The sequence below is a fragment of the Podarcis vaucheri genome (genome assembly GCF_965113315.1).
Source record: "Podarcis vaucheri genome assembly, chromosome: 9".
NCBI lineage: Eukaryota > Metazoa > Chordata > Lepidosauria > Squamata > Lacertidae > Podarcis > Podarcis vaucheri.
Genome location: NC_138767.1, coordinates 58,367,011 through 58,389,039, shown reverse-complemented (window position 1 = coordinate 58,389,039; position 22,029 = coordinate 58,367,011). Strand labels below are relative to the sequence as shown.

The 22,029-nt window shown below is 44.7% G+C and overlaps 1 protein-coding gene across 1 annotated transcript in view; it reads left to right on the top strand.

Annotated features, from left to right (window-relative positions):
• The window catches only part of MTMR7 (myotubularin related protein 7), a 37,637-nt gene extending 17,375 nt beyond the window's left edge, over nucleotides 1-20,262 (top strand). The window contains exons 6-14 of the mRNA XM_082238170.1: nucleotides 385-519; nucleotides 4,296-4,428; nucleotides 8,625-8,734; nucleotides 10,064-10,189; nucleotides 10,678-10,727; nucleotides 11,247-11,447; nucleotides 13,367-13,498; nucleotides 16,312-16,438; nucleotides 19,100-20,262. Coding sequence (XP_082094296.1) covers nucleotides 385-519; nucleotides 4,296-4,428; nucleotides 8,625-8,734; nucleotides 10,064-10,189; nucleotides 10,678-10,727; nucleotides 11,247-11,447; nucleotides 13,367-13,498; nucleotides 16,312-16,438; nucleotides 19,100-19,465 — 1,380 coding nt within the window. The 3' untranslated portion in view covers nucleotides 19,466-20,262. The remainder of the gene's footprint in view (nucleotides 1-384; nucleotides 520-4,295; nucleotides 4,429-8,624; nucleotides 8,735-10,063; nucleotides 10,190-10,677; nucleotides 10,728-11,246; nucleotides 11,448-13,366; nucleotides 13,499-16,311; nucleotides 16,439-19,099) is intronic.
• The last annotated feature ends 1,767 nt before the right edge of the window (nucleotides 20,263-22,029 follow it).

Sequence of the window (22,029 nt, the reverse complement as noted above, 5' to 3'; positions counted from 1 at the left end):
GGAGAGAGTTCTTACAGAGCCTCTGGGGATATTAATGCTGAATCCTTTGCCTGGGTCTTGAATCATGGGTGGGAATGGAGTTGAGGTGCATAATAGGTGCTTCCTTGAAACCGGCAGATATGCTGGGGGGGGGGGAGAAGAAGAGAGCCTAGCTGAGGTTCATTTTTATTTATTTCATAAAACTTATATACCACTAGAGTGTAGAAAACCTCAAAGGGGTTTACAAAGCAGTTCTGTGCTTAACCCTGATACAGGCTAGATTTTTACTTTTCAAGTGGCAAGCGTCTGGGGGGTTTGTTTTCCATTTCTAGATGGTAAATTCCCTTTGGCCATGCTAAACGTGTTAACTTGAATATTTCTGTCTCTGTTTTTGTTTCCTCGCAGGCTTCCATATGCAGGAGTAGCCAGCCTCTCTCGGGCTTCAGTGCCCGATGCCTTGAAGACGAACAGATGCTTCAGTCGATCAGGAAGGCAAATCCAGGAAGTGATTTCATCTATGTTGTTGATACACGGCCAAAAGTGAGAAAATTTGTACTCTGTGGTGTATGTGCTTATTTTGTGGTGGCTAATGCCGATTACAGCCTGGCGCGTCTCAGAAGATCTACAATAGCATGCCTGTGGAAGTATGTCAGAGGTCATCTGAATGAGTTGGTTAGCACTGGGTGGCCTTGAAGCGCCTTGTGAGCTTGCTGCTACAAATCTCAGAAGATGGAAATACGGTTTTACTTAGCTCTTTCGTTGTGAGTTCTGGAGTTAGAGGAACAGCAAACAAATAGTTCTAAGGCTGTGCTTTATAAATTATGTGTTACTGAAGCCTGGAGGGGGGCACTGGACCCAGAGGATGTTACATGTAGCTCCATGAACTGACACTGTGGCAGAATCAGAGCCAGTGTGGTGTAGTGGTTAAGAGCGGTAGATTCGTAATCTGGGGAACCGGGTTTGCGTCTCCGCTCTTCCGCATGCAGCTGCTGGGTGACCTTGGGCTAGTCACACTTCTCTGAAGTCTCTCAGCCCCACTCACCTCACAGAGTGTTTGTTGTGGGGGAGAAAGGGAAAGGAGAATGTTAGCCGCTTTGAGACTCCTGAAGGGGAGTGATAAAGCGGGATATCAAATCCAAACTCTTCTTCTTCTTCTTCTTCCCCTTAGAAGAATTGCCCAGCACTGAAGTATGCAAGCTTATTGTATGTGTGTTCTTTCAAATATCCGGCAAAGGCTATCGCATGATTTGATTTCTTCTTCCATATTGCAAAATAAAGTACTTTTGAAGTAGAATGCTGTAGCATGTAGTCATGGGCATCACCAGATTGTTGAGCACTCCCAACTTCCCTGATCGGGGGGCAATTCAGCAAGATTTGCTTTCCATTGAAAGACCAGTGGATAGAGAGTAACTTGTGCAGCCAACTCCCCAACTCCAGTTAATGCCAGGTAGAAAGTATCAGGTAGTACAATCAGACTCCCTCCCTCTCCTTTGCCAACTGCTTGTCTCAAACCTGATCACTACAGGTCAATACAGACAGACTTGCAGCAGAATAATTTTACAGCTGCCTGAGGCTATGAGCTCTCTACATTGTGCCATTACTTGACTGGTGGTCATTCTGTGCTGTCACGGAATGCTAGCAAACATTCTAACTTGGTTATGGGCAATTGCTATAACACCAATGCTATAAATACAATAAGAGCCCTTGAATTTAACTATCATTAGGAAAGCCTTTCAGACCTTCAATAGAATGCATTGGATTCTGGTGTGAATTTTGTCCCAGTTTACTTGCACTGCAGTCAGACCTGCAAATCTGCCACTGATTTCTCTTTTTGAATGCATCTGAGATGCATCCTTATCTCTGATAGATTTGACAAAGTTAACATGGGAAGCAGAAGGGCCCAGGATGGAAGGGTCTCTTCTCTCTTTAACTTATGATAAAGTTTGTTATTTTGTCAGTAAGTTGAAAATTTTCTTCTGTGCTGTGCCTGCAAAATTATAAAATTTCCTGAGTTACCTCACTTTAAAAAAAAGTGTTTATTACTAATTAACTCACCCTAGCAAATCAACACAGGCCATCAAAAATTCAACATCTGGGAGCCAATCAGCATATTTATGTAAATCCACTGCGGTACTGTAGAGATAGTGCCATCTTCTGGATATATTGTGATGTTAAAAGCAGACTTTGCTTCAACAGCACAAAAATAAATGTTAATGCAACTGGATAAGAAATAGCAACTGGATAAGAAATGTATTTTATTTTCATGCTCTCCCCTTTTAAAGTGGCAACCATAAGATATGGAGTGGGCATTACGTCACGAGGACTGGGTGGGTGCTGGGTACATAGGTGCTGAGAGAAAAGTGTAAATGTTTTGTTGGTTGGAAAGGCCGTCGTGATTATTTTGCTGCCAAAGATGCAGCTGCTGTTTTAGTTTTCTGACGCCACTTGCATCGAAATAAGCATCCATCAATATATGTTACAGCCAGTTCTCAGCACGCCATCACATTCTAGCATGGGGGGCGGCAGATTGCAGCAGGCTTGATTTTCGCAATGGATGTGGCCACCAGGAAAAATGAGCGGGTGCAAATCTAGAAATATATGTACTTAGAAGTAAGCCCGTTGAGTTCAATGGGGCTTACTTTCCAATTTGCATCCCATTTGGGTCTCTCGATCACAGCCCAGATAAGTTTGGGATGGTAGTCCATATTGGAGCATAGGAATTTCACTTCTAGTGAGTCAGGCTATTGGTCTTTCTAGCACAGCATTGTTGATGCTGTTTGCAGTGGCTCTTCAGGGTATCAAGGAGGGGGTCTTAACCAGCCCTGTCTGGATTGGAGCTGGAACCTTTTGTATGCAGATCATGTGCTCTGCCACTGAAAAGTTACGCTTAGGGATCATGAGAAGTGGGTACTTCTCCATGTGGTTTGGCACTGACTGACAGGGATCATGTGTGTGTGTTTGAGATTCAGTTGTGTGCCTGTGTCAGGCTTTGGGGAAGCAGATCCCTCCCCCGGTGGCAGCAAAGAAGCAGATAAAAAATGGAAGAGTTCTTACCAATTAGTTTATTCAATAATCACAGCAAGAGACAAAGGAATGTGGTCTCTCTCTAGAAATGGTGTTGCTAGTAAAGTCCCACCCTCGCTTCATCTCCCCTATTCTACGTCAGTCCTGCATCCGCTAATCTGAGCCTTCTGCTCCTGAGCTCTCTGTTCTACTACTTTCAATGCCTGTCTGGTTCTGGGAGAAAGGGGGGTGGGTCAGGATTACTTTCCAAGGACACTGAGTCTGTCAGCTATCTCTCCCCTGGTTGTGCTTCTTCTTCCTGCTGTTCCTCTTCCAATATTTCCCAGCTTCTGTCCTATGCAGCCTCTGAATTATGCCCTTCTGCAAACCACTGATCTAAATCTATACTGTCCTCCTGTTCTCGGGAAGGTTCAGGAGAAGGGGGGTGGCCCCCACCATTCCTCCTCAGTCTAGCCCAGGGGTCAGCAAACCTTTTCAGCAGGGGGCTGGTCCACTGTCCCTCAGACCTTGTGGGGGGCCGGACTATTTTTTTTTTGGGGGGGGGAATGAATGAATTCCTATACCCTACAAATAACCCAGAGATGCATTTTAAATAAAAGGGCACATTCTACTCATGTAAAAACACGCTGAATCCCAGACCATCCACAGGCCGGATTGAGAAGGCGATTGGCCCGGATCCGGCCCCTGGGCCTTAGTTTGCCTACTCATGGTCCAGCCCCTGACAGCCTGTAGGCAGAGGACCCCAGGTATCTGTGCAAAATTTGATTGCTTCAAAGTGTTGCCACCCCAAATTGCACTGCGGGTTGTAATGACAATTGAGAACCATTTCTGGCACAGTAGTTAGGGTGTATGATTTAGTCTGTAGAGCACTGAGCTCACATCTCCGCTCTGCCACCAAGCTCACTGGGGAACCATGGGCAAGTCACTAGCTCTCAGCCTAACCCACCTTCCAGGGTCATTGTGAAGATAAAACACAGAGTGTGCGTCTTGATTAGCACTTGGAGTAAGGTTGGAATAAAGACCTGAGGGCTGAAAAATATAAAAGCCTCTTAGTTCTTGCAGCTCAAATGTCAAAGAAAGCTCCAATTTTACTCTGATCCCTCCCCCCCCCCCGTGCAAATAGGTTTAAAAGGTGGCCTTTTGTAATTAGATGTGCAGTGCAGTGAAATACTCCTGTAAGTGTTTTTGCTTTTGTATATACTGCATGCTGTTCCTTTGTCATGTAGCAAAATGAGCACCATCTCCTCTGCAGCTCAATGTTTTTTCTTTCTTTTCTTACTCCCCCTCTGCAGCTCAATGCAATGGCAAACAGAGCAGCTGGGAAAGGATATGAGAATGAAGACAACTACTCCAACATCAAGTTTCAGTTCATAGGTATTGAGAACATCCATGTCATGAGGAGCAGTCTCCAAAAAATGCTGGAAGGTAAACTTCGTGGTTTCCCCCCTCATCTGTGCTTTTGCCTTGTGCGCTCTCCCATCTTTCACACGTGCTTTTCGGTGCAGCGAGATCCTGAGGGGAGAGGGTTAAAAATCATCAGTCATCTGCTGTGTGTACATCTGTGTTTCAGCAACAAATATTGAAAATGTGGACTTTGCCCTGTCCCCAGTGTGGTCCCAGTAGACACGGTGGTACCCTCAGAGAGCCCCCTGACATCTGCTGAGAGCCCCTGCCACTGCTCCTTTACATCATCATCATCATCATCATCATCATTATTAGTTATTTGGAGGAAGCCTATTTTTATTGGAGGACGTTGCCTTCTTTTTTGTTTATTTGCTTGAAGGGTTTTGGTGTTTTTTGTGGAGAGCATCACCAGTTTTTCTTCTGTGAAATGGGCATGACAGTTCTGTAGATTTCAAAATGTGCTCCTTGGCCCAAAGTGGTTGGGGACTTCTGCTCTACCTGAGCGCATCTGCCCTCTGCTCCAAAACGACAACATTTCCAGGGTTCATACCTGAATGAAATGAGCTGTGCATACTTGTGCTTTATACGATATCAGAAAGGGTAGTGGGAAGAGAGCTGTTGTTTGCAGAATACTAAAATTTGGGTGTGGGAATTTCCATTAAACAAGTCACTCTGTTGCACATCAAAACCGTACATTTAAAGCACATGCCCCCCCCCTGAAGAATCATGGGAACTGTAGTTTACGCCTCACAGAGTTACAGCCCCTGCACCTCTAATAAACTACAGTTCCCAGAATTCTTTGGGGGAAGCAATGTGACATATTTCTCAGGCTCACCTATCTCGCAGGCTTATTGTGAGGGTGAAATGAGATTAATCCACATATGCTATTCTCAGCCTTTTGGAGTAAGGGCAGGATACAAATATGAGAACCGTAGCCTTGTAGAGTTGGAAGGGACCACGAGGGTCATCTAGTCCAAACCCCTGTGATGCAGGAACCTTTTGCCCAATGTGGGTTTCGAACCCACGGCCCTAGGATTAAGGGTCTCATGCTCTACTGGCTGAGTCATCTCGGTTCTGTTATGCTTCCTGATTAAGTAAATTAAAAAATCGGACCAGTCATTACCTATTTCTCTAATATTCATAGTTAACAGGGTTGCATTCCTCACCAGCCACCAGCTTTCCCTGTTCGAAAGAGAAATAAGGTCATCTTGTGAGTTGCTGAGCTTGCCAAATATTTGAGTCACACACAAACACACCCACCCACTGAGGGTTGTCTCCTGTGCTTAGGGCCAGATCTGTCCCAGATTCTCCTCTTTGCAGACCCTTTTTATAGATTAATGCTTTTTGGTGCGCATATGAAGGTGCCAGTGCAATCTAATGGAGCTTTTGCTTAGTTATTTAATTCCTCACAGTTGAACTCCACATCAGCGGGAGTTCTCTTGATGTCTATATGGTTGCAGGCCTACAATTTAGGACTTTATGGACTTTGCTCAGTAAAGTGGAGAGCAAATATTGATTCTGATATGGGAGGAAGGCTCTATTTTGACTTTATCCTGCACTTTGCAAACAAGAGGCAGCCATCTCGGTTTGAATCCAGCCGCTAATTGCTTGTGCTCCCATCTGCATGGATACATAAATCATTGGACAGGTTTCTTGCTGTCAGCAGGGGGCCATCAGGAGTTCTGTGAGATGCCAGTTTTTAAAATGGCCTTATGTGATAGATCACTGGATGGAAGGTTAGCTGAAAGGACTCTGGGTTAAGTAAGGGCATATGTGTCCAAGCATCAAATTTACAAGTACCTGCAGAATATTTGCTCATCTGGCCAGGAATTTCTACTCTAGGAATAGACAACTTGGCAACCTCCAGATGTTGTTGGACTCCAACCCTCAGACAACATAGGTAATGGTCAGGGATGATGGGTGTTGGAGTCCAACAGAATCTTCAGAGGACCACATTGGCTACTCTTGGCCTATTCCAACCAGGTGTGGCTCTTCAGGATCTTCAGGACCTTGGGCCCTTTCACATCAAACGACATCACTCCTGATCCTTTAGCTGCAGATAGCTGGGATTAAATTTGGGATCTTAATCCTATGGGACAGATCTGGCCTTAAACTTGGGTTCTCTGCAACTTGGTTATCGTCTCTTCAATCCTTCAAGCTACCATTCTCCTGGCATTCTCTTTGGCTTTAGCTGAATTGCTTTAGGGTCTCCAAAGGTAACAGGATCCCTGACCATTAGGTCCAGTTGCGGATGACTGTGGGCTTGCGGCGTTCATCTCACTTTACTGGCCGTGGAAGCTGGCGTACAGCTTCCGGGTCATGTGGCCAGCATGACTAAGCCACTTCAGGCAAACCAGAGCAGCGCATGGAAATGCTGTTTACCTTCCCGCTGGAGCGGTACCTATTTATCTACTTGCACTTCATGCTTTTGAACTGCTAGATGGTGACAGCAGCCACGAAATTAAAAGACACCTGCTTCTTGGGAGAAAAGCAATGACAAACCTAGACAGCATCTTAAAAAGTAGAGACATCACCTTGCCAACAAAGGTCCGTATAGTTAAAGCCATGGTGTTCCCAGTAGTGATGTATGGAAGTGAAAGCTGGACCATAAAGAAGGCTGATCGCCGAAGAATTGATGCTTTTGAATTATGGTGCTGGAGGAGACTCTTGAGAGTCCCATGGACTGCAAGAAGATCAAACCTATCCATTCTTAAGGAAATCAGCCCTGAGTGCTCACTGGAAGGACAGATTGTGAAGCCGAGGCTCCAATATTTTGGCCACCTCATGAGAAGAGAAGACTCCCTGGAAAAGACCCTGATGTTGGGAAAGATGGAGGGCACAAGGAGAAGGGGACGACAGAGGACGAGATGGTTGGATAGTGTTCTCGAAGCTACGAACATGAGTTTGACCAAACTGCGGGAGGCAGTGGAAGACAGGAGTGCCTGGGGTGCTCTGGTCCACGGGGTCACGAAGAGTCAGACACGACTAAACGACTAAACAACAACAGGTTGGCAGAAGGTGGGACAGAGCACCCGGTCACGGGGATTCGAACCGCCAACCTTCTGATCAGCAAGCCCTAGGCTCTGTAGTTAAACCCACAGCGCCACCCGCATCCCAGGGTCTCTAGCTTCTGGTTTATGACATGTATGATGCTACTCATTACAAAGGCTTTCTATTTGGGTCCCAGGTTCTACAAATTAAATCTGATCAATACAAGTTAAAATGCTTCCCCTTCGCTGTTGCTTTTTAAACTTTTATCTGTGAGGGTCAATTTGCAGTCTGTCTGCTTGGTTGAATGCCATCCTTGGTGGGTAAATAGCAACACTCCCCCATGTTGCCTCCCTTCACTGCTTTTCATTTAAATAAAATTTGGGCTTTGTTATACACATAACAGATTTGTCCCTAGATGTGTAAGCAAGCATTCTGCAGCTTTGTGAGATTGTATACACATGACCTCTTATTCCAGAATCCAAGGAGACTGAGTACTTGGATTTGTTTTTATTATTAGTCCTCACACAGTCTAGATCTATTGCGTATTTCCTGCCCCTGAAAAGCACTTCTGGAGAAACTGGTTTCATTCCAAAAATAAAAGCTCGTTGCAGATTGATTCTGTATTACTCTATAGTGTGTGCATTTGAAGAAAGATGAAAACCTATTTAGGCAGTCCTGGCAACAAAAAGGTGTATCCACACCTTTCCCAAGTCATCCTTGTGACTCTGAAGGCTGTGCTCCTTTATGTGGCAGTATACCCCTGTTAAATTTATTTTGGGTATACCTGTATATAATTGCACTAAAAGCTACGATTATGCATGTGGGAACCAGCTCCCAGTCCTTTTTTGAATTTCCCTTTTTCATGTGCTATGTATTGGAAAATACAATGTTCTTATTGTTGTTTATATTTTTACTATGGCCTCTCCAATAGCTCAGTCATTACAGCATGAGACTCTTAATTTCAGGGTTGTGGGTTTGAGTCCTACATTGGGCAACAGATTCCTGCATTGCAGGGATGGGACTATATAACCCTTGTGGTCCCTTCCAACTCTACAACTAGGATTTTATGTATTTTGTGTTTTTTATATTGCAATTTTATGTTGTGAACCACCATGGGATCTGCAGATGAAGGGCAGCATACAAATTTTAAAAACATTAATAATAATGGCAATAATGTAAAACTGGCTGTAAACAGAATTCTTTACTGAAGCTAGTGTATTTTGCAGTTTGCGAGCTGAGATCTCCTTCGATGAGTGACTTCCTCTGGGGTTTAGAGAACTCAGGCTGGCTAAAGCATATCAAAGCCATCATGGATGCTGGCATCTTTATTGCTAAGGTGCAGTATGTACTTTTTAGAAAGAAATTGGGATAATGCTGATTCAGGAGACCTGATTTTATGCTGCTGACTTGCTGCTGCCTTCAGGGATTTATTATGTAAGAAATGTAAGAGGCTAGGGAAGTAGACGGTGTTGCTCTGTAAAAAACAGGTACCATGTTACTGAAACAAATTGTGTCATGGTCCCCTGTAGCCCACTCTGTCCTGCCCAAGTTACCATTACCTGTCCTGCGTACCTGTGGCTGTTGACACCACACTCCCAACAACCAGGGAACATAGAGCAGGGGTTGCCAACCTTTTTGGACCAGTGGCCATATCTCACATTTTGAGAGCGTTCTGGAGGCATCAGTCACAGAATGGCTTCCATGAGCAATGTGGTACAACACAAAATTAAGAGAGATGGTTGCCTGCAACAACTTTATGCTTTCCATGGGAAGTCAGTTATGTTCTGTTGGTTCTGATTGCGGAGATCACACTATATTGACAGACACACTGTTGCTCTTGCTATTTAATATCAACAGGGAACATTTTTCAGTACTAGAAAATTTATATATAAGGTAGCCACACCACCCTCACTCTCATTTCACAGAAATTGCTTAGAAGGTACCTGCACATTTTGTTCCATAACTTTCTTTCTAGATGAGCTAGAGACCTTTTTAAAAAAATAATGAAATCTTATAGTCTGGGACACCTGCCCAAAGGCACAAGTGAAGGCCTTTGTGGACAGCATGTCAACCCCTGACACAGGATCAATAAGCTGATTTGAACATTTTGACAAGCTGGGCGTGACCCCTAAAGCTGACAGAAGCAAAATATGACAAGATATATAATTGCTGTCCACCGCCTGCCAAGATCTGCCCAGTGCATTATGTTGACTGGTAGAGTTCTTTGTTTGGAAACACTGGAACATAAGAAGCTGCCTGAGACGGAGTCAGATGCCTGGTCCATCTAGCTAAGTTTTGCTTACACCAGGGATGGGAAACTCGTGCCCCTCCAAATTCTGCTAGACTGCAACTTTCATTGTCCCTGACTAGTGGACATGCCAACAAGGACTGATGGGAGTTGGAGTCCAACAATGTATGGAAGGTCACAGATTCCCCACTTCTGGTCTCTGCTGGTCTGCACCCCTGGTCTATGCTGTATAGGCACATGACTTTCCAAGCAATACCTAGAGATGCTGGGAAACTGTAGCTGGAAACTTTGCAAATCCAAGCAAGCCGTTCTTTGAGTTGGCTGCGCCAGTTTGACGTACTTCACACAAATGATGGAAATGTTCTTGCTATGCATTTTATTGGCTATATATCTCTTCAATGTTCCTCTGTATTTTAGGCTGTTGCTGAAGAAGGAGTGAGCGTTCTTGTTCACTGTTCTGACGGATGGGACCGGACAGCTCAGGTTTGCTCCGTAGCAAGCCTTCTTATAGATCCATATTACAGAACCATGAAAGGGTTTATGGTAAGCATGCTTGCTTTTGTAGAAAAAGGGAGACCTGTAACAAGCTATATGTTCTGTAGTTACTTGGCTTAATATAGCAGAGGCTTCCTTAACACTAAAAGTAATTTAAAGCTACTTTTAATTATCTAGTGGTTTGGTTCTATGCGCCTCTGTGAGAGCAAGTGTAGCATAGGAGCAATGAAAGCTCCCGTATGCTGAGTCAACCATTTGCCCATTCGCTCAGGATTGTCAATGCTGAAAGCTCATCCACACTTCCACTTGACTCTTGCCTAAAAAGCACAGGTCTCCCCTCTTTTCTATTTTCCCCATTGGATGTTGCTGAACTACAACTCCCATTATTCTTGGCCACTGGTCATGTTGGCTGGGGCTGATGATAGTTGGAGTCTGAAAATAGGTATCCCACACCTGCCTTAGACTGACAGTGAAGATAATTTTCTGTTTTCTTAAAAATGCATGTGAGCTTCTTATACATACCTCTCTCCTTCTAGGTATTAATTGACAAAGACTGGGTTTCATTTGGCCATAAATTTAATCACAGGTAAGTGTGGTTTGCTATGTGTAGATTTCATGAGGCTACAGCCAATGAAATGTGTTGCTACCATTGGATAGCAAATGAACAACACTTTCTAAATAATACCTATAGCTGCGCCTTTGAGCTATGAGCTAAATCTTCCATAACCGTCATGTTGTATGAGGCAGCCAATCTTTGACTGAGGGACAGCAGTGGTTGTGCAATGTTTCAAACTATGGTGTTGTAGTAGTAATTCAAGATAACCAGGGCACTGCCTTGTGTATGACTATGTAGGCAAACTATTTTCTGATTGTATGCAAATAAATTGAGATGTTCGCTATTCAGGCTTGGGCTGACTCTCATGCCTCAGCCAAGTCAAACTTCAAACTTGGTTCTGAAGTGCTGGAAATGGCACCAAAGTAATATTTTTCTTTTAAAAAAATATTTAAATTGAAGTTTAGGACTGGGCTTGCAATGGTGCAGGGTGTCATTCATTGAAAAGGATCATTTGCTATGAATTAACTTTTCATTTTGGGATTGTTTTAGGTATGGCAATTTAGATGGAGACCCAAAGGAGATCTCTCCAGTCATTGATCAGTTCATCGAGTGTGTTTGGCAGCTTATGGAACAATTTCCTTGTGCCTTTGAATTCAACGAAAGGTTCCTAATCCACATACAGCATCACATCTGTTCGTGCCAGTTTGGGAACTTCCTGTGCAACTGCCAGAAGGAAAGGCGAGAGCTGAAGTAAGGCATGCTTGCCACTTAAATGATACGTATGCACAATAGGCCATTCACTCCTTGAGAGCTGTATTTCATTTAGATGAATGGGGGACTGGAAAGGGCAGACTTGGCCATGAAAATCTTTTGCCCTCTACTTCCTAGTTATATCAGGTTTCCCAACCTAATTAACTCCATATCTTTTGGACTACAACTCCTATCAGCCCCAGTCAGCCCAGCCAGTGGTCAAGGAGTTCCAGATGGAAGTCTGATAACATGCCTTTTTTGAGAACAGAAAGGACCTGTGTTTTGCCATGACTTGGACTTCAAAGGTCTCAAGCTTGCTACAACCCTAGGCCTGTTGGACTGCTGTGGCTTACCTCCAGTGATGTTGGAGTCTTGCTCCCATCCACCCCTGGCAGCCTGGCTAATAGGAATTGCACAGGTTTCCCACCCCTGCTATATCACTTTTATTCATTGGATTTGATTTGGAGTTGAATGTACCGTCTAGACTAGGGGTGAGCAACATTTTTCAATTCAAGGGCTTCACTCCCTTAGGTCAGGGACACTGGCCGAACACTGACAAGTGTACACTGGCAGAAGGGGGTTGGAGACTGACGTGGAAGAAAGGAACCTATAACAGCCAGGAGTCAGAGGCAGGAGAAGCTGCAGGTTTGGAGAGTGAAGACCAGGTGCAGGGGAGGAAGAGAGAGGTCAGGCTGTTGTAGAGTCAAGGGCTTCAACACCCACTCCTCCTGCCCCCTTCAGTCCTGATCCACTGATTCCCAGGATCAGAATAGGATTGAAGAGGGAGGAGCAGAAGGTTACACACAGGCAGAATCTTCACCTACTTGTGCGCAGTTCGGATAGGGGAGATACGTAAGCCAGGTTCAAGGGAGGGGCCTCTCCGTTGCGGCAACTGCCTCATTGGGTGCACACCTAGGTGTAGCTGAGAGATGTAGGACTGATCTTGTAAGTGCACTTTTGGCAACATCATTGTTTCCCAAACTTGGGTGTCCAGCTGTTTTTGGGCTACAAATCCCACCATCACTAGCTAGCAAGACCAGTGGTCAGGGATGATGGGAATTGTAGTCCAAAAGCAGCTGTTTGGGAAACACTTGAGTTAATTCCTAAATGTGGACATTCCTTGCCTGACAGTGCCTTGACTTGTGGGAAAGCTTGCTCTGTTTTCAAGTACTGAGCAGACCCCAGGACAAAAAGTGGACTGAACAACAGGTGCAACTTTGTGCGGTAGGCTGCATGTCAGCCATGCAAAAGGTAGCAGCTTCTATGTGAAAAACGTGTGTGCATGCGTCGTCCCCCCCGCCTCACCCTTTCCACTCAAGTAAGCAAGAAGCACAATCATAGGCCAAGGACACATTCAGTCCAGGCAGAAGCACTCGAGGGCCAGTGAAGACTGCAGCCTGGGAAAGGGATGTGCTTTTGGAGAGCCAGTGTGGTGTAGTGGTTAAGAGCGGTGGACTCGTAATCTGGGGAACCGGGTTCACGTCTCTGCTCCTCCCCATGCAGCTGCTGGGTGACCTTGGGCCAGTCACACTTCTTTGAAGTCTCTCAGCCCTACTCACCTCACAGAGTGTTTGTTGTGGGGGAGGAAGGGAAAGGAGAATGCTAGCCGCTTTGAAACTCCTTCGGGTAGTGATATAGCGGGATATCAAATCCAAACTCTTCTTCTTCTTTGGAGAGGGTTCAAAGGGCTGGGAAGTGAGGCTCAGTGGGCCACTTTTGGCCTCAGGGATTGAGGTTCTCCACCCCTCCTCTAATCCCTCTCCATTCGGAATAGGGGAGCTTGAATCAAAGAGTACCCAGTCCAGAGCGTTTGAATTCTAGACTTCTTAACTAAACACCTGCTCTCTTAACCTACTTCCACCAGCGTATTTTGGCTTGGGCTTGTATTCATGGGACTTGTCTTTCAAATCAACTCACAGGATTCAAGAGCGGACTTATTCACTTTGGGCTCACTTGTGGAAGAATCGGGCAGATTACGTGAATCCGCTGTACAGGGAAGACCATAACCGGACCCTGCACCCACAGTCTGCACCCTGCCATATTATCTACAAGTAAGTGACAATCTTGCCACTGGGTGTTCTCTTAATGGAAAACATTAGGACAAAATGCTTCTGTTTGTTTCCCAGGTTTCATTCCGGTGTATGAATAATGCGATAACGTTGCGTTTAGGAGACATAAAGCCATGTGGAGTTTCTTGCTAAATAGACTCTTCACTTGTATCACTGGATTATCCCAGAAATAATGTCAATGCCCAGTCCTGAAATAAATTTGTATTAGGATATATGTTCTAAAAGCACCTGTTCCCATTATAGGCTTGCACCTTGTTTATGTGGCAGATATCCTGTGGTTTGATTTCTAACATCTTCCAGCAAATGTCATCTTTAAGTTATATTGAATATATATATATCAACATCATCTTTTCTCTTTCTCTCTCTTTCGCCCGTATATACAACCCTGTATATGGAAGCTTTTTAAGGTTTAATGTTTTACTATGTTTTTATACATGCTGGAAGCTGCCCAGAGTGGCTGGTCCGGCCCAGTCAGATAACCGGGGCACAAACAAACAAACAAATTAATTAATTAATTAATTAATTAATAATTGAAGTTCTCACTTTTAAAGTCAAATGTGCCTGTGTAGGACTTCCTTCCCAAATGGCCACTTACATATATTCCTAGATTTCTTGCTCATTTTCGTTTTTCTAGCCCCCCCCCACTCCCAAAGCTAGAGTTTTTATATATTTTCTATGATCCTGTGGAATAACAACAACAACAACATCTTTCTTGTACCCTGCCTGACCTGATTGCCCCAGCCACTCTGGGCAGCTTCCAATAAAGTATAAAGTAACACACCGAAACATCAAACATGAAAAGCTTCCTGAAACAGGGCTGCCTTCAGAGCTGCCCAAAGTCATATGATTTTTTTTATCTCTTTGACATCTGATGGGAGGGCGCTCCCCAGGGCAGGCGCAACTACCGAGAAGGCCTTCTGCAGCATAGACGGGCCCTGCTGAGGCATTTGGTACCCATGGACAGCAACCACATGAAGGGGTCAGCTGAAAGGCACAAGACTTGCTACTGCATGTGGTGGGCACACCTACAAGCTGATGAGTCATTACCAGCAGTCTGACGAGGGGCCCTCCTCAGCACATAGGATTTCCTCCACAGGGATGGGAAAGCTTGGTTAATCAGAGGTCCTGTCCTCATGTTGGAAACTGACATGCCCAGAAGCAGTGCCCTTCAAACTGATGCAAATCATGCAGCTGGTGGGGCTGGCATGCATGGCAGAGTCAGGGGTAGGGGGGCTAGCCCCACATGTACTCTTTGGTCCCTTCACACATATGGTAGCTATGGATACCAAATGCCTAATGGGGCTGCAGTCTTAACCCAGATGTGCTGTGAGGATTGCTGACACTGGAACGAGCACATCCAGTCCCCTAAAATTATATTTATGGAAATTTACAAATAATGTTTATTATTGCTACAATTCAAAAGCTGAAAATGTTTTATGTACAAATGCAAATGGTAAAAATCAGGATCTCTCATTGGTTTCCTTTACGGGGTGTCTGTTTTATTGTTCTGATTGCTTTGTTCCCCGAGGAAATTGTTTTTTAAAAGTTGATCTTAAGATAACATTGCCTCTTGAGAATTAAACTGAACTACTATAGATTTGGGAAAGGGGTGGTTGTGTTGACGGGAATCCACTTAGCGCTATCATTAGAACTTACAGCATTACAGAGCCTCTTAAAATAGCCTCACAAGCCCTTTCTAAACAGCTCTATTCGGAATCCACCTCTGACTGTTACTTAACCCTGCTCTGATCTGCTTATGCGCACGCAACCGACCTTTGGTTGCATGTAACCGGAGGAACTGGACAACAGGGCGGATAAGTCTAACCCAAGTTGTCCACAACATGTCTTTATGGTGTACCCCCCCTTCTCTGAGACTACTGTTTTCAGGTTAACCAGGGAACTGTCATGTAGGTGAGGTCTGTGACAATGACAGAGTAAACTAGAGTAGGTCACGGGGGGAACCAGCGTCTCAGGGTTATGTGAAGAAACATCTGCCTATACATTAGGTGTTCCTTCTCACTGCAGCACACTCATTGTTTCAGGGATCTTGTGTTTGCGGCAATTTGTGAAATATTGATTGCTCGACAGCTGCTTCATGCTGAAATGTGTCAATTTCCCAGACAGAAACGTCTCAGAAATCCAGGAATATATATTTGAGCTTCATGGCTTTGCAGACTTCCATGTTAAAATTAGCCCCTAGATAGAAGAAGGCAGGCAAGGATTTTCACATGTCAACTTGAAATTTGAGGAACTTCCCCCCTTATTAAACTTGTGTCTAGTATAGCATAGAGCAGGGGTCAGCAAGGTTTACCGGCCATGGGCCGGATCACTCCCACGGAGATTGTCTGTGAGCCAGACTGGCGCAGCGTGACGCCAGAAATCTTGTCTGCGCATGTCCACAGTGCCAGAAATTGCTTCTGCGCATGCTCAGACACCAAAAATCGCACCTGCACAGAAGCAATTTTCAGCGTTTTGACATGCAGACGCGATTTCCGGTATCTGCGCATGTGCAGGCGTGATTTCCGGTGCCGCTCGGCGAGTTCCCACGCTGTGCTGGTTTAGCGCAGAGTGCGGGGTGCTCGCTGAGTGGGCAGCTCAGCTCGTGGGCCAGTAAAACAGTCTTTGTGGGCCGCAGATTGCCGACTGCTGGCATAGAGGTCTGCGCTGGGCCTTAAAAGCGATCTTATACTCATTTAGGTAGAACTTTCCCCATTGAACTCTGTGGCACATACTCCTGAATAGGCATGTACTGGATTTCCTTGTGAGTCCTGCAACTTCATTCTTTCGTTTTCCAGATTCTGGAGTGGAATGTACAACCGCTTTGAAAAAGGGCTGCATCCTCGGCAGTCTGTTACTGAGTACTTATTGGCAGTGAAGGAAGAAACACAACAATTGGAGGAAGAGCTACTGGTCTTGGAAGAGGTATCTTTATTTATTTATTACATTTCTATCCCACCTTTGGGGTGTTAGGGCCAGGGGTTGTCCCTCTGGTGGGGGACATGTTATGCTCCTTCTGGGGTAGTTTGTCCACCTTTGGTCCCCATCCTGCTCTCAGCTCCCACCTGTAGCTCCTAGAAGCTGTCAGCATGCAACTGGTTGGCTAAACCAGGTGAGGGTAGCTGATGGGTCTCAAACCTTCCATGAGATAGGGACTTCCTCTGCATGCAAAGACAGGCTCTGGAGGATGAACCAATAGTGGGTCCATATGGTGGTTTCTGCATGTGCTATAGAGGGGGAAGATGGGATTTGTCAACCTGGGATGGTAACCCATTGAGAAGGAAAACTCTGATCTTAAACCTCCGCTGCCTTGTGGGATATCACCAGCAAGGCCCAGAGTGGTTTCTTGTCATCTGGGCAGCCCAGGACCTCCATCCACACTGCCCAGGCTTGCACTTTGGTTTGACTTCATCCCCAGTGGCACATGCCATTCTCTCTCATGATGGATGCCAACAATCCCACCTTTCCTCCAAGGAACAAAGGTGGTCTATGCGGTTCTCCTTCTCCCTGTTTTATTCTTGTAGCCACCCTGTGAGGGAGGTTAGGCTTAGAAACTGGGACTCGTCCGGTGAAGGAGCTTTCAGAGTTGAACAGGGCATTGAACCTGAACTCCCAGGTCCTAGTCAACACTCTATAACCACTACATTTCACTATGCTTCTTGAAGTCAGTGTGGTGCCCCAGCTTTGATCCAGTTCAACGTGTGCGTGTTGCATGCAGCTGGTGGTCCCAGATGGGGATGCGTCTATCAAGCTAAACTGAGTCCATCACTATGAAGATACAGAGATGCACCTCCAGCATACAGATCTCCCTTTCTTGATTGGAGCACTTGCATTCCACCCCCCCCCCCCAGCTAAAGCTAATTTTATGACTTTGGATGGATTGTTCCCAACGTCTGTCAGTGTTTATTGTACCAGCGAAATAGTACCAAATACTTCACAATCCCTGATCCTAAAAGTGATGAGACAGAAGACTTTTTTTTTGTCTTGCTTTTATTATGATTTCCCATCCTCTCTTTCCTGTCCCCCCATAAAATTGTAGTTATTAGCTGCCATTTAAAATGAAACATTTCCCCCGTGGTGACTTATAACATGTAAAACAATTACAAACTGTACAAAATATAAACAGCATAATCAGAGGTGTAATAGTAGCAGTAAAAACATTTCAGATCAATATATTGCAGCCAGCAGTAAGACTAGGTAAAGGTAAAGGTACCTCTCCCCGTACGGGCCAGTCTTGACAGACTCTAAGGTTGTGCACCCATCTCACTCAAGAGGCTGAGGGCCAGCGCTGTCCGGAGACACTTCCAGGTCACGTGGCCAGCGTGACAAAGCTGCATCTGGCGAGCCAGCGCAGCACACAGAAACTCTGTTTACCTTCCCGCCAGTAAGCGGTCCCTATTTATCTACTTGCACCCGGGGGTGCTTTCGAACTGCTAGGTTGGCAGGCGCTGGGACCGAGCAACGGGAGCGCACCCCCGCCGCAGGGATTCGAACCGCCGACCTTTCGATCGGCAAGCCCTAGGCACTGAGGCTTTTACTCACAGCGCCACCCGCGTCCAGACTACTGCCTGTTAAACTCTCTCATTAAAAATTGTTTTTAGAGCCCACCTAAACACTACGAAGGAGAGAGCTGATCTTGAGGGAGAGTGTTCCATAGACATGGGCACATTGCAGAAAAGGCACTGTCTTTTGTATACACCAGCCTTCGCTTATTTTATGGAGACTACACTAATGGGACTTCTCTAGCTGATCTCAAATCCCTGGCAAGTTCAGTTGGGCTTAGACAGTCTTCTAAGTAGCTTGGTACCAAACATTTATGTCAAAATAAAAAAATGAAGACTGGTCAGGAATCACCTTCCAAAGATGAAAGAGAACCCTCCAAAAATTGGACCTTATCAAAACACATTTTCTCAGGCTAAGAAAAGAAAATACATTTTGCCTGGGGGTGGGGCGGGAATGGTGCGAGTCAGTATCCTAAGTCTCCAGGGTGGAAATTTGCTCCATTGTAATTTCACTTGACCATTCTCTCTCAATCCAATCCATTATATTTCATGTTGTTCTCCGTATTTAGTTTTTTTGTTCAATGCATTTATACTCATCCCTATGCACAAAGGCTCCTAGAGTGACTTAGATCAAGAAAAGCAACAGATGTGACACAAAAGGATAAAGGGATGGGGAGAGAAGAGGAAAATAATCAACCTCAGGCACCAAATTTTTGATGTTTATAATAGCCTTGTAACACCAATAATTTCATGCCTGAGTTTGCTTGCTTTACTCTTCCCCTCCCCATCCTTTTTGACCAGTTAAGATGGAAACGGACTGGTTGCTGTTTTGTTTTCTTTATTTTAAGGCCTTGATGGCCCTTGAGAAATAGTAAGCATAATAGGAAATAATAATAATGTTAATATGGGATGTATATTTCCTGTTCCCTTGCTGTCCCCTTTTCCTTTTGTGAGGTGCCAGGGCAGGGACTGTGTCATTTTTATTGATATGTGAGCAATTCTGGGAGCTTTTCTTGCTGAAGAGCGGGATATACATGCTTTGAAAGATAGAAAAACGAGGAATGAACTGTTTATTGTCTTGCAGAGATTGGCCAAACTTACAAGCGGGCCGTTGAATAATGGTGAGATGAAGCAAAAACAACGAAATGGAAGCAATGACTTTGGACATTCTACTTCCAATGACAGCATCGCCAACACTCCCCAGGATTACACAGGCAATCTGAAATCCTTCTCCTCCCGGAGTCCATCACAGGGAGATGAAGAAGACTCAGCCCTGATTCTTACGCAAGATAACCTGAAAAGCTCCGATCCAGATCTCTCTGCCAACAGTGATCAGGAGTCAGGTGTGGAGGACATGAGTTGCCGGTCCCCAAGCGGAGGGGGATGTTTGCCCAGCGAGGATAGCACCAAAGACCGTGATTCGGACGAAGCTGTTTGTCTTACTGTCTGAAACGACAGCCAGCCAGGTGACAAATGACTGCATGTTGAAAGAGAGAAAAGTCCAAAGAAATAGAGTTGTGCACTTAAGGTCCAGATGTAACATAGTTGTAAGCTAGAATCTTAACTGGAAAAATAACCTCTTATATTTAGCTTCTCCTATTTAAAAACCGTCATGTATTTATGGGATTGCTTCATCTTCCTTTAATAACTGACAGAGCCATACAGAACGGACAATTTTTATTTAACTTAGAATTCTAGGTTTGTGTTTAGTTGGTCGACAGCAGTACTGTTCCAAAGAAGCTTCGAGAAAACATGTTGATGCAAGCCATGCCAAAACAAAACAATGACTTGCCCTCGCCATTCCTGCAAAATAACAGCTTGCCGCTTTATGGATACAGCTGAACAAAGAAGTCCACTTCTTGAAGAGCATTACTCCATCCGTTCAGAAAGTTATAGTTAAAATAGTAAAAAAAAAAATCATTCACAGGTTCCTGGATTTATTCCAGCCTTCCTCAAACTGGTGCCCTTCAGATAATTTGGATTACAACTGCCACCAGCCCCAGCCTGTGCAGGTGATGAGAAGACGAGTGTAGGCACTCACAGCATACCAGTCACTTGCTGCAGATTCTTAAAAGGACCAAGTATTTAGAAAGCACTTCCCTGTGTTACAGATGGGGAGCACTGAAGCAAGGCTGCACTGCTGAGGACCACATACCCTGAGGACCACAAGCTTGTGCCAAGCAGGCCCAGAAGCCCCAATCTTTCCTGCCCCTTAGTTTTGCAGAAGAGGAAGAAAACAATGAAGTTGTAGCTTTGCTTTCCTCTAAGGGAGACGCTTCCTTAAATACTGTGACCCTGATCCAGTTTTAGTTCCAGGTATAGCCATGTGTAACAACAGCTTCACGATCAAGGATGCAAAGTCACAAGCCCATGTAGAACAAAAGATACTCTGTCCATTCTGGTTGGGTTTGTAGCACTGAGACAGCAAGGGATGTGAATCCAGGTAAATGCAGAGAGGCTGTTTATGGGGATTGATGTCTTTTGCTAGACTTCTGTCTCCGAGAGCTCTGCTTTTATATCATTTTGGGGGTGGGGGGATTTGAAGATGATTGCTGCTTAATGGGACCCCTGTACTTAAGGCCTATCTTTGACTTCTAGTTTGGAAGATACTGGGCTGTATTCAATGCCCCGCAAGTTGAACTCTGCCTGTGCAACAAGACCCCCTGTGCATGTCCCGCAAACCACATTTTGTTCCTGATTAAGAGTTTATATTGGATTAGCTATCATGTGTACGTACAACAGTCAAACCCTGGTTTTAGTCTAGTGACAAAACAGGAAAAGAACTCAGGGTGTGGTCATGCAGGCAAAGAGGGTGTGACAATGCAAACAAAAATAGTTCCTGTTAAGGTATATGGAGCTGCAATAAGGTAAATGGACTGCAATAATCCAGATTAGTTGGGTTTGGTTAAACTAAGTGATTTTGGTTACTAGTAGCAGAAAACCCAGCAGAGTCACGGACCCAGATTCCTGTCACTTCTTCTTATGTAAATATAATGGCTGTAGCTCACTCCTGGAGTGGGCGGGGAGTGGGTAGGACAAGGGACATAATTTGGGGAGCAAACACTGTCCCCAAAACTCATAGCGCCAGCCTTCAGTGATAAAAACCTGGTAGGGATGTAACACATTTAGCAACATTCAGAAACTTGCAAGATGACTCACATTGTTTTAAACTTTCCATGTTTTGAAATCAGCTCCACACTTTAGAATCGTACATCTTTCTAAAACATATGCGTAGAATACCTGATGTACATTCTTAATGATTTTTCTGGATAGGAATGAAGAATGGTTTCTTTCAAAACTTGGAAAGCATGGAAGCCGCCATGTTTGTGGAATCACATGAAATACGGATGATGTGAAGGTGAAATCCGGGAATTGAACTTAAAACAAGTGTAACACTGTATACTATATCATCTTGTCTGTATTTCTAGAAATATAGGAGTTTGAAATATGAAAAACACTTAGTAAAATTTGTGCAGCATATTTTAATGTCCAGTTTTGCCGCTCAACTCCTGATGGTTTTGCTTGGGATCCCTGAACTCTTGATTTAAGACCTTATGGCTTGTTTTGTTTCTGTATCGTCTTAATGCTGCACTATACTACCTGAATGAAGGTTATTTAAATAATAAATACATAAGGACGCACAATTATTATACTCTTATATTTAGGATTATTATAATTTTGGAAAATTCAAGATATTCTTTTAGAATAAATGTTTGTGCTCTCATCAATTTCTTTGAATCCGCAATCCAGAGGCGTGCACTGCTCAACTCTTTCAAGACACTGCCGCCAGCTGCTTAAGTAAGGGGGAATCTAGCCCCACTCCTCCGCACTAGTTCAGTGGACTTCAAACCTTTTTGAACTAAACTCCCCCTAATGGGTGGATCAAAGGGGTTGACTATTCCACTGTCGTGTGCTCAAATGACTCACTGTTGGGGTGCAGAGATATAATTTTAAAACCCTAATGCACCCTGAGAAATGTGAAATTTGAGGTGGGTCTATAATCTGTTTCTGCAC